Below are 12,042 nucleotides of genomic sequence, written 5' to 3' on the forward strand. Positions count from 1 at the left end.
GCCTAATTAAGAAATTGTTTAGACCTGTATTGAAGTTTTGATCAATTTTTATTTATTGGTGCAAATGGTTGTCTTTGCTCCCTCAAACATTTCTCAGTGAACTCTATATATTGAGGGGGAAGGAAGCATATTTGACTATAACTGTATAAGAAATTTTAGTTTTTCAAAAGTTTTTTTGTCACTTACTTGTCATCTATTGGGAATCTGATTAAAATACTTTGATTAAAAAGGAGGAACAATACCTTTTCCATTTTAGAAGAAAAAAATAAACCCTTCCCAAAACTGAGTTTCAAAGGAAGAGATGAATTTTAGAGTAGGGATAAACTCTGAGAAATTTCATCTTATTTCTGAAATTACTCTGGAATTTTTTTTTCTTTTTTTTTTTGGTGATTCTATTGAAATAACATTAGTCAGAAAACCTGGGCTTGGGGTTTGGCAGGCCCGGGCCTGGGTTTTCCCACTTCCCGGCTGAAGGGCCTGGGGCAAGTGAACCAACTACACACTTTTCATCTATCAAATAGTGTTAATAGTAGGGCCCACTTCCCAGGGCTGTTTGAGGCATTTAGCAGAGTGCTGACACAGTAGGCACTTCTATAGTATTTGAATGATTAGTAGCTCCTTCAGGTGGGAATTTGTTTTGAGGAAAAGCAACACTTAGGTTGGGGATGTCAAGTTCATGTCAAGTGGATTTGAACTCCCTTTTAAAGCTTGTCCTCTTTAAACTGTTGTGCTTCTGTTCTATCATCTTGCCTATTGGCATTTCAAGACGCGTAATCTACACTGTCTACTGGCGAAATTAACTAATTCTCTGGAAACAGCAGCATGGTTCTTAAGTGTATCAAAATATATTATACTTTGGGTTGATTTATGATTTGATCAACATTCTTGAAATAAAATGGAACCTGATAAAATTTTATAGGCAATTAAAAAATTTCAATAATTAAATTTCATGAGGCCACAGAAATTCTTCATCAGATTTTAGGAATACATTTTTTAAATTAACATATGAATAACTCAAAACGGAAAGCCCCCTTTAGTAAATCAACAAATTTAAGAATCTGCTTACTAAACCATGGTTAGAAAACGCTGACCTAAATTGAGGTTAAAACATAGTCAAATAGTATGACTGTGATTACCATTTGCAATATTTTATTAGTTTTATTTTCATTTTGTTTTGTGGTGTTTTGGCTGTAGTGATTAGTTCTTTGTAAGTGGAGTAGTTTCAGAATGTTTTTATTGCTACTCTAAATGAACTCTCTGGGTATAGAAAAGTGTAGTTTTTTAGAAAAGATTACTGACAAGACATTGGGGATTTTTTTTGTCTTAAAACCTCAAATTTCAGAGTGAAGAGAAAGACACTGCTCTTTTACGAAATTGGAAACAGGGCTTGAGAAAATGACTCATGCCCTTGGTTTCATCCGTTTATTTCATACCCAGTATTTGCCTACATGAGGCACATGCTTTCGCGAAGGCTGGCTGATAGAGGAGGGATTCTGAATCTGCCTGCTGGCGTATTTACAGACCTTTCATTTTTCAGAAATGTATTATTTTAAGTAATGAATTAAAATTTTTTTTTCATATATTAAAGATAGCTACCAAAGCACTGTTTTTATGCATGACTTCAAGACAAGAGCTACGGAACTTGTGTATGCAGAGACGCCTGAGGCCCGCAGAGCACGTTTTCCTGTCCAGTTATTATCTTATGGCCAGAATCTCTCTTGGTGATTGTCAACTGAGGTGTCTCAACAAGATGAAGAACACTAGGGAAAAGATGACAGTTGAGGGAAAATGCTAGAAATGCGCAAAAACAAGGGGTTCCTATCCTTTTTTATTGATAGGTTAAGAATGGTTTCTGTGTGCTCGGATTGCCCCTGTATACACAGAATTTTGCAATGAGAATAAAAACAATTTGTACCATTTAAACAGTGGAACACAGCTTACTCGGTTCTGAGATTGTGGTTTATTTTCAGGAACTTCGAGACTTAGAAAAAGAATAATTTCATTCTTCCTTGGGCTTTATTTTAGAGAGGGGGACACGTTCAAGTCTAACCTTCCTTTTTAGATGTGAAATGACAGTCCCGTCATCTTCCAGGCTATATTCTATTCTGAAATGGCTGAGCCAAATCCCACTTTGACCACATCTAAATGCAGTACTGAATCCTCACTGGACTGAAGTTAAGAATTTTGAATATTCTGAACAAACTCATTTGTGAGCCTCTGAACAAACTCATCTGTGAGCCTCTGAACAAGGGGCCATGTGCACGTCTATGTATGTGTCAGGATGAGATCGGTCTTGAAAACCACAGAGGAAAAGTTATTAGTAAGTACCAAAAAAAAAAAAATACCTTGAAAGTAAATTGCTCATTGAAGACAGGATTAAGGGTCTTTCGGTGGACTTTTGTCTCAAATTTCTTCTTTTTATCAGGTAGCAGAAACACTTTCACATAGGGATCCGATGTGCCCCCCATGTCTAAGGCGGGCAGCTCAGCAGCCTGGATAATCCCTACCAGCAGCTGAAATGAGAGACAGAATACAGCAAACATAAGCATTGGTGGACATTTTGGAAAAGATTGACTTGTTCGCGATGTTGCATATTGTGATCTCTCTCTCTCTCTTCCTCTTCGCTTTTAATAAACTATTTCTCTTATCAATCTAAACACAGAAGGCAAATGAAGCAAGCCATATAGACTTCAGAAACCTAATTATGACAGATGCAGGCTCTAGGAAGCCTGGTTTTCAGCACAAAAGAGGCTTTTTAAAAGGTTGCTGATTACAGTTAAATATGGAAGTCATATTTGCAAAAGGGTTGCAATCAAATAACTTTCCAGTTGCTAAAAGCCCTTGTGCATTATTTTTCTTTCCAGGGCGTGATTTGTAAGTGGAAATAAATTGTTAAACAATAACAAGTCTGTGATTATAAAGTAGGAAATTTTTATTCAGAACTCAAAGCTTCAAACCAGCAAAATAGAAATTTCTTAGAAATTGGGTAATATTTTGTGATAAAAATAAGATGAGCAAGTTTCTATCATATTTGACCTTTATTTGTATGCTGCCTACTTTTTATTTTAACTTACAGTAAAGTTATTATTTATTCTGAAATTAAATCTAGGACATGGAGTCAAAGAAGTATAATTTCGTTTTCACATAAATGAATGTAAAATTACAGATAGGGTTTTTAATGCTAAGTGACTAAGTTTCTGATTTTTCTTTTTCAAATGCAGAGATTTCTCCATGTCTGTTTTCTCAGTGATACATTCCTGTCTTACTTATGAATGTGAGTGTAGGCTGGCATTGTTGTTTTTGGTAAGAAAATAAAAGGTGTGAGTGGACTCTTCCAGATGCTCTGTCATCAGATATTTTGTATCAACAGACTGGCTTATATTCCCATGGGAAATAAAAGTAGACTCTTACTCAAGGTTATTCAAGACATACTTGTCAGTAAATGTGGTTACATTATAGCTTTTCACATCAGGCCTAAAAATTTGAGCCTGTGCCTTTTTAGCCAAATAGAGTGGAAATGCAATTCACTTTCTTTAAAAAAAAAAAAAAAGTCACATTCATTTTTTGTAAAACTGACCTACCATGTTTGTAAGAGCGCTTTGGCTAGTTGGCTCAATTTTTAACCAGGACCAATACTCTGAATGACTGTTGTTTCCATTTTAATGCTCAATATGTTAGTGACATCATCATAACAACAGTAGGAATAAGAGTGCTGGATTGTAGGTATATAAAATACGGATGGTCAAAGAATAGCTAAAATAGACATCAGATTATAAAGACATGATTAGTAAAGCAAACAGTTTGTCTCCTGCTTTGCCACTGGTATTTGGAATTTGCCTGTGGATAGCAATGTGAATAAGCAAGTTTCTATTTTCTCCTTCTCACTTTTTTTTTTTAAAAGATTTTATTTATTTATTTGAAGAGAGAAACACAGCAGGAGAGGGCACACAAGCAGGGGGAGTGGGAGAGGGAGAAGCAGGCTTCCCGCTGAGCAGGGAGCCCGATGCGGGGCTCGATCCCAGGACCCTGGGATCATGACCTGAGCTGAAGGCAGACGCTTAACGACTGAGCCACCCAGGTGCCCCTCCTTCTCACTTTTTGAAATGAGTGTTCTTTTGGGCAGGGAATGCACTAGTGCTATAACCTAAACTCCTTAAACCTAGATAACTTATAGTTTAAAGATTTTTGGATATTTTGTTAATAAGGGGTGGAATTACTTCTAACCCCCCCCTCCCCTTCTGCTAGAGAGACAAGTATCACATTTCCCTCTGCCATGAAAGCTTCTCATTTAGAGCATTTTAGGGTTGACTTTTAGTTTTGGTAAGCAAACATGTATATTTGATTACAGCTTAATAAGTAAAATTCCTCAGACTTTATCTTTTCATGACTCATAGGAACCATTTTATAAATCAGATTAGCTGAAAACACTTGGAAAAAATTGATGCATACTAATTAAAAAATATTTCATCAGGTAGAATCTTCTAGATCCTCAGAATAAAATACCTTTGTAAAAATTTGATGTTTGCTAGAAGGGGAACAGTAAAAGCACTCATTATATTTGAGTAAAAAAAAATCCTGTGCAATTTTCTTAAAGATGCTTTTTAAATAATACTTAAAATACTCCAGTTAACTTAGAAGTTTCAAAATTATGACTAACGAGGATGAGATACCACTAGACTTCTACTGGATAATATGAAAGTAGACTAAATTAGTAAAAAAAAAAAAATACTGGATACATATATAAAGTCACGTTAAGTTTCTGGAAAAAATGTTACATGTTAGTGTTGACCTTCATTTTCATCAGAATATGTAAATATTAGGAAGTTTTGCTCTTGATCAACTCCTGATTGTCAAATTTTGGTAGCTGGGATAGAAATGATCTCAAATGTCCTATTTAATTAACTGTAAGTGGTATATTTATAAATGTGTATAAATCCATACCTATAAACTTGTATCTGTAACCAAAATGCAGCTTTCTAGAATGTGTTATGAAATAACTAGCCAGGGCTATAATGAAGCTGATCAAATAAATTTTTTTAGTATGATAGAGCATATCAATACATTTTTCATGAGGAACCGTCTAGAAATTCAGAAAGTTAAGACATTATTTAAATTGTTGATTTCTAAATACCACCCAGAATTCTTGCAACTACATAGAACTCTCCCAGTCTTACTGACTTTGGACTTTGGTTGTCAGAGCTGAGGATTGGTGGTTTTTTTTTTTTTTTTTATGTATTGTTCATTTCTCATCAACATCGTTATTTCAACATCAATGAAATAACACAAGCTGCATTAGTAGTAAATGTATTAACAAGTATCACTTCTTCCTCATCCAAAAAGATAAGTGAAGCAAAACAGAGTTAAAATTCCCTTTGTCAGACAAGGACATTGTCCTAAAGATTCTTAAGAGCTCGATCTCTTATTCAGCTGATTCTACTAATTCTTTTTTTAAAAAAATTATTTAAAGTTTTTATCTATTTGAGAGAGAGCGAGAAAGAGAGAGACAGCGTGCACATGAGCGTGGGTTGGGGGGAGGGGCAGAGAGGCAGGAGAGAGAGAATCCTCAAGCAGACTCCCGCCGTGGAGCACTGAGCCCCATGCTGGCAGATCCCAGGACTCTGAGAGCATGACCTGAGCCAAAATCAAGAGTCAGACACTCAACTGAATGAGCCACCCAGGCGCCCCTACACTAATTCTTATCTAGCGTTTTCATTTAACAAGTCAGAAGGTAAAGGGACATGGTCAATTTCGTGGGTCCTAGAAGGTTTTTTTTTTTTTTTTTTTAATGTAGAGATTTTTTAACATTTTTCTTTGAGCTACCTTTAATGCGGTTAATAAAAGGTAGCTAATATTATCATCCATCTAGGTGGCACTTCACAGCTTTTTGAGAAGTTGAAGCAGGAGTGATTGTTTTGTCACTGCCTTCAGTTCCTTAACACCGGTTGGGCAGTAGTCACAGGCACTAGAAATCAAGTTGCTGGTCTTTCTCCTTTCCTAGAACGGTTAACTCACTGGTGCTAGGAATTTTACCTAGTATCATGATATTACAGAAGGCATTTCTGCCTTTGAAATTCATGGAAGGCAGTCAGTTTTTCATCTTTGATTCCTTATCAAACAGTTAGATTTTGTTTTAAAGCTTTGGTTGAATGGTGGTTTACCTCAGCAGTTCCTTGCCCTGTTGGGATCGAATTCCATGAATTCCAAGGGATATTGTTGTAGCTCAGGCTGATGGGCGGGTAGGAGTGAGACTGTGGCTGGGAGCTGTCAGAATCAGAACGACTATCTGCAAGTTCATTTGTATTCTGCCTGCCTGCAGTAAGTGCCATAAGTAGATGTAATCGGTTGAATACTGTGAATTCTAATTACCAGAAGTTAAATTAGCAAGTAGGGGACTGCCTGTACTTAGAAATGATTTCATCAATAGCTTTGATAATTGCATTTTCCCTTCTCAGCAAACGAAATGTTTTAAGAAGTCTTTTGCTTCAATTTCTACTTGGTAATTTCAGAAAACGTAATGGAATTAGAAGTCATTTCCCACCCCTCTCAGACCTGGTTATTCTGGAAATCATAATCCAGTGAATATTGAAGTTTCCCCAATTTCTCCTCTTCTTTGGGTTCTTCTTTTTCTTCCCCATCAGTCAATCCTGTTTCAGCATCATCGTCCTTTAGAGCCTAGGAGTAGGGAAATGAAGTATATGTGAATTCAGGTGAATTCGTTGAAACCCATATCAACCTGGACCTGTGGTTATACTTCCAAGCTGTTAGAAGCAAGCACTAAGATGCTGGAAATTCATTTGTCTGACACACATTCACATTTGCTGCTTATATATTTTTAAAATTCCACTTGTGCACGGAATTTTCTTCCCCAATCAGCAAGCAACATGAAAGCGATGGAAAAGCCCCTCAGAATATTGCAAGCGAAAAATGTAAAGTTGTTGCAGACAAAATGTCGACTTGGATTCACGTTTGGCTTTGGTAAAACTGCTTATTTCAGAAGTATGACAAACATGCTATTAACCAGGCCAGGTTTCACATTCATGTAGTTTAAAGAGATCTAAGCTCAGCATCATGTAAAACATCATTGTTACATGCAGTGGAGAACTTATATGAAATGAGTGGCCTTTTCTTGCCTTGTTTCCTATAAGAAAGATAGCTGAATAAGTGATTCTCAAAGAATTTTAATTTCCTATGTTTCACATATACATTTATAATGGTTATGGAAAAAGTGGAAAAAACATGCCACCAGCAAATGCATGTTTAGAGGAAAATCTACCCCACTTCCAGTTGAAATTTAACATTTTATTTTTGTAACAGCTCCACAGAAAGCTAGGCTGAATTAAATTGATTTATGGATCTATTTGAGATTAAAAAAAAAATAAAAGCAGTTACGTTTGCAGTTTTGTCAAACTGAAATCAGCATTAACGTTTATTTTGCATCAGTGAACAATAATCGTGGTTCTGAACTCTCAGTTTGGACCAACTGAATAGTCTTTATAATCTAAAACTTAAGTGTAATGTAAAATGAAATACTAGAAAGCTCATCATCCCACAAAATACATTCAAATGCTCCTCTCTTTTGAAAATAAAAATAGATAATGTATTTTCCCATGAAGTGCAACAACTTTGCTGAAAGAAAATCAAAGGTTATAAAGATTATAAATATTAGGTAAGCTTTGTTTCTAGGGATATGCATTGTTATTGCTTTAGAGAATTAGGAAAATAATTTTAAAAGCTATATGTAGTTATTCAAAATTAAAAATGATAAAATTACATTTCCCTGATTGCTAGTGAGATGGAAAAATTTGAAAATCTTTATGGTAACCAATTGTATTTATTTGTCTGGGAACTGCTGGTGTATATCCTCTGCTAAGTGTTCTATTGTTTTGTTTGGCTCTTACTGATTTCTAGAGACTCTTTGTGTTTTAGTGGTCTCAACTTTTCTGTTATGTATATTGCAAATCTTCTTCCCTAGTTTTTGGTTATGGCATTTTCATTGCCTTGTGTGTGTGTGTGTGTGTGTGTGTGAGACTGGACTGTAGAATCTCACAGAAGTCAAGATAAGGCAGAGTGGGAGACTGCTTTATATCTGTGACAAAGTAAAGGAATTTTAACTCTTGTCAGCAGGTTAAATCTGAGAATTCTTGTAGTCAAATGCAGAAGTATAACCAGATTTCAGAAACGCAAGAGGCACCAGACTACAGCCCCATCACCCAGCCTCTTCCCACCTTCCAGAGTGTGTGGTCTTTCTTCTCTACTGAGAGAAAGCTTTACTGTTCACTCGTGCATTTACACAGAGACTCTCTGTGGTGCTTCAAAATGGCACTGAAATTGACAAGCTTTTCCAATTTGGCTCTACTCCGCGAACTCCAATTTGATCCTAAAAAAAACCTGAGACTTGGTGGCATTGTATCAATAGAACTCATTTGGGTGGGAAGAGCATATAAACAGAGTTGAGCTGTAGTTGGAGGTGCCTCCCTTTCTGCGCTTCTTGAAAAATTTCAGGAGCCTACAATGAATTTGGAAAATTAAAAATTACCATTATTACATCTGTGTAGGAAAGTTGGGATACGAAATGTTTTCCTGAGTAGTAAAATGTTGGTTTCCTGATAGCCAAAGGCAGGAAACAATTTAATTACTTAAAAATTTAATCTTTTAACTTGGGCGGGGTATAGGTCATTATAGGGAACATGCTAGTAAAGCGACCAGAAAAGACAACTGAGTTTAATTAGAGGAGCTGAGGCAGTGAAATCACATTGCCCTTTCAAAACCTTAGCTGTCTGTTAGTCTTTACCACTCCCATAGATGTTCTTAGAAAATTGCAGCTTAGGTAAATTGTCTCCCTATAAGATTTTAAGTTTTTAAAAATAATAGCAAGCTACTTAGTACGTATTTCTGTCGAAAAATCTACACGTTACTCTATCATAATTATAAAAAAAATTCATGGATTAAAATACTTTTTCAAAAGTCTCTTTCAGAACTGACAATTTACATATCATGTTTCAGCCCAGTGCAATTTGAAATAGCTGAGATATTAAATCTCCTTCTTCCTAAGTGGTTTTTGCCCTAATAAAAGGTGCAGGACCATCTCTGCAATTACTCTGTGTGAAATAGGGCTAAATTTTTGATAATTTCTCAGTGCCACTGTTCATCACCGAAGTGATTAAGTCTATTCTTGTCCTGAAGCCTGAGCTTAAGCAGGATGTCTTCTGTACCATCACATTAAATTCAGACCTATGAAATCAGTAGCTATTATAATATCTCAAGAGCAGCACCCCTCTACCCACCCCCACTGCCCCTCAACAAAATGCGGAGGAAAATGCTTGTAAACCCAGCAGTTTTGATGGTTTGCTAAATTGCAGTCGCGAAAGCTATGTGCTGGGAACATCAGATCTTGTTTTAAATTTCAAAGATTTAGTGTACATGCTTCTGGCTGGCTTCGACATTCAAAAGGCGCGTCATTTTACAACCATCCGAAGGAGAAGCTCTTCTAAGAGAAATTGTTCAGGTTTGGATTTGATAAGGCACACTTACAAAAGGTAGCACAAGGGACTGAATTTTCTTTCTGTGCCCATCAATTTAAAAACTTGAGCTTTCTAATACTGTTCTATTTAATCAGTTAGTAATGTTTAAAATGAGAACCCTTTATCTTAAAAAAAATCAATTTATTTTATTTTTTTATTACAGATTTCTTTTATTTATTTATTTTAAAAATCAATTTAGTTCAGCCTCTTGATGTGTGTCAGAATGGTACACCCTGAGCTGTGGAACCCCAGCTGCCAGGCCACTAAATGTATTGGAGCGTTGACGAGGGGTTTCTAAAGAGCAGAGGAGACCTACCGCAAGGGGGGGTTCCAGAACAGTCATGAGACATAACACAGATAAGGAGGACATAGAAGGAAGAAATAAAAATTAAAAGATCCACACACATTAGCAAAAACCATGGAGAAATGACCTTTCCAGACCCATCACTTTGCAACTTGATACTGTCCCTCTGCATTTTCAGTGTTCTCAAGCTTCCAGGAATTAAAAACAAAAACAAAACCTTTATATATAAATCTTATGTTATATAAATACACTGTTACTAGTGAGTTTGTTGTCATTATGCAGTTTTAAAAGTCTGTTGATTATAAAATTTTAACATAGAGACAGTTAGCCATGAACATTGGAATTTGAATTTCTGTCCATTCTTACATAGATTGAAATGGTGAAAACTTCCTGGTTGCCTAGAGCCTATGTATCTTAAGAAATCATGTCTAGAATGCCTCTCACATCTGTTGTGTTTTTCAACGAGAGCCATTGACTACATTTGTTTTCCTCATGTTCCCATCAATACACTGTTTAAAATATTCTGAAAATGTAATTAGTTAAGAATTTTACTGAATTTCAAAACTTAGGCTGTTCTGAAGTTGGATGATTGAATGGTCACCATGTGATGTACTTCTTAAAACTGCATATTCTATTTTGCTTCTTCATCTTTCCTCTTCATAAAACAATAGAACCCATTATTAGCTACTATTGCCTGCCTTAAAAAGTAGCATAAGCTACTGTTATATAACTGTTTACCGATAAGGCCTATTTTTGCTTGTCCAAATCATTTCATTTTGTACATTTAATAGTTCATAAAATAAGATCTATAAAATCCTACATAGACAAGTAATTTACTTAAAATGATGAGATCTTTTTGAGTGGTTGAAATCCTAAATACTTTGTTGTAATAGTAGATCACTGTAAACTGTCACTGATTTCCTACCAGTATTTCCTTATTTGACTTATTTTCTCTTCCTCTCTCATCCAAAGGAATAGATGATCATTGAAAAATTAACCACCATCAATTCTCTGTATGTAGTATTTTGAGATCTTGGTCATTTATCCAGGTCATTACAGGGGTAGTAAACACCACTACTATACTATAAATTACAATCTTACATCATACAGAACAAATTCCACAAAGAAGAAAACAAATTTCTTATGCTAGAAAAAAAAATGCTGTAGTTATAATCTAACATTATGTAGTGCTTTTAATTGTTAATTCTTGTATATGGGAAAATTACATTTGCATTATATTATAGTTACGAAAATGATAGGGCTGTGTTCTCAAATGGTTGCTTAGATAGAGCTGAAATTCACATACAAATTATTCAGTGCCCGTCCATCTAGCACATTGTTCTTATACCTAATCTCCCAATAAACTGTTTAAAGAAATCTCTGTCAAGGTCTACTTGTTATTGAAAATGTTGAAATAAACAAGACCTCTTTTCAAATTGTAGTTTTTATGTAACAAATTAACAGAAGAGAAAAAGCCTTATTAGAACCCTATGAACATAAGAATTAAAAAAAAAAAAAAGAACCCTATGGTCAAACTTCTGTGGCTGTGATTAGAAACTCAGAAGAATGTAAACCTTGTTGTTCTGAGCTCAGGACAAATCTGAGTGTGAGGCAGGCACTGCATACATTCTATAGCTCTGAAACCAAGCAAAAGTTGAGTGAGTGCAGAAGAGCCTTTGTGAAATTGTTGTCAACAGACATTACAGGATCTTTGAGAAAAGGTGTTTAAATCTCAAGCTGGGGAATGGAGTTGGTGCCCTGAGTGGATGGTTAACTAGGAAACTATGCAAATGTGCTAAAAATGCCCTCCTTGACTAAATTGTTCTTAAGAAGATTCACCTAGTCAAGAGTTCAATTAATAGTAATTAATTCGTTTAGAAAAATAAAAAAACTGTCAATGTATGTTGCTATTTGGGAATAAATAAAACTTTTGAATTATTTGAAAGGAAACAAAGATAATTGAAAGTGTTCTTTCTATGGAAAAGCTCTACCTTTATGTTATTAATATGAATTAAATATTCTTTAAAGATATCCAGTATGAAAATGATTAAAAAAATATTGAAGAGGCATTTAATTATAACTATTAATAGTAAACTTTGTTCTGAACCAAATCATCCAGTTAATTTAATAAAAATAGACCACGATGTAAAGAACATCCAAATAGCTTACTGAGACTCTGGAAGATAACCCAGCCAGATGGGTTCCATAACCTGTGTT

General features: G+C 35.3%; 1 protein-coding gene across 2 annotated transcripts in view; it reads right to left on the minus strand.

Annotated features, from left to right (window-relative positions):
* The window catches only part of SYT1 (synaptotagmin 1), a 196,367-nt gene that overhangs the window by 138,683 nt on the left and 45,642 nt on the right, over nt 1-12,042 (minus strand). Inside the window, exons 3-4 of one of the 2 annotated variants that reach the window (XM_021678551.2) lie at nt 6,550-6,663; nt 2,346-2,513 (exon numbers count right to left, since the gene is read on the minus strand). In XM_021678551.2, coding sequence (XP_021534226.1) covers nt 2,346-2,513; nt 6,550-6,663 — 282 coding nt within the window. Of the gene's footprint in view, nt 1-2,345; nt 2,514-6,549; nt 6,673-12,042 lie in introns of both variants that reach the window. The other variant, XM_021678550.2, reaches the window with a different exon arrangement.

The sequence above is a fragment of the Neomonachus schauinslandi genome, chromosome 5 (assembly GCF_002201575.2).
Source record: "Neomonachus schauinslandi chromosome 5, ASM220157v2, whole genome shotgun sequence".
NCBI classification, from domain to species: domain Eukaryota; kingdom Metazoa; phylum Chordata; class Mammalia; order Carnivora; family Phocidae; genus Neomonachus; species Neomonachus schauinslandi.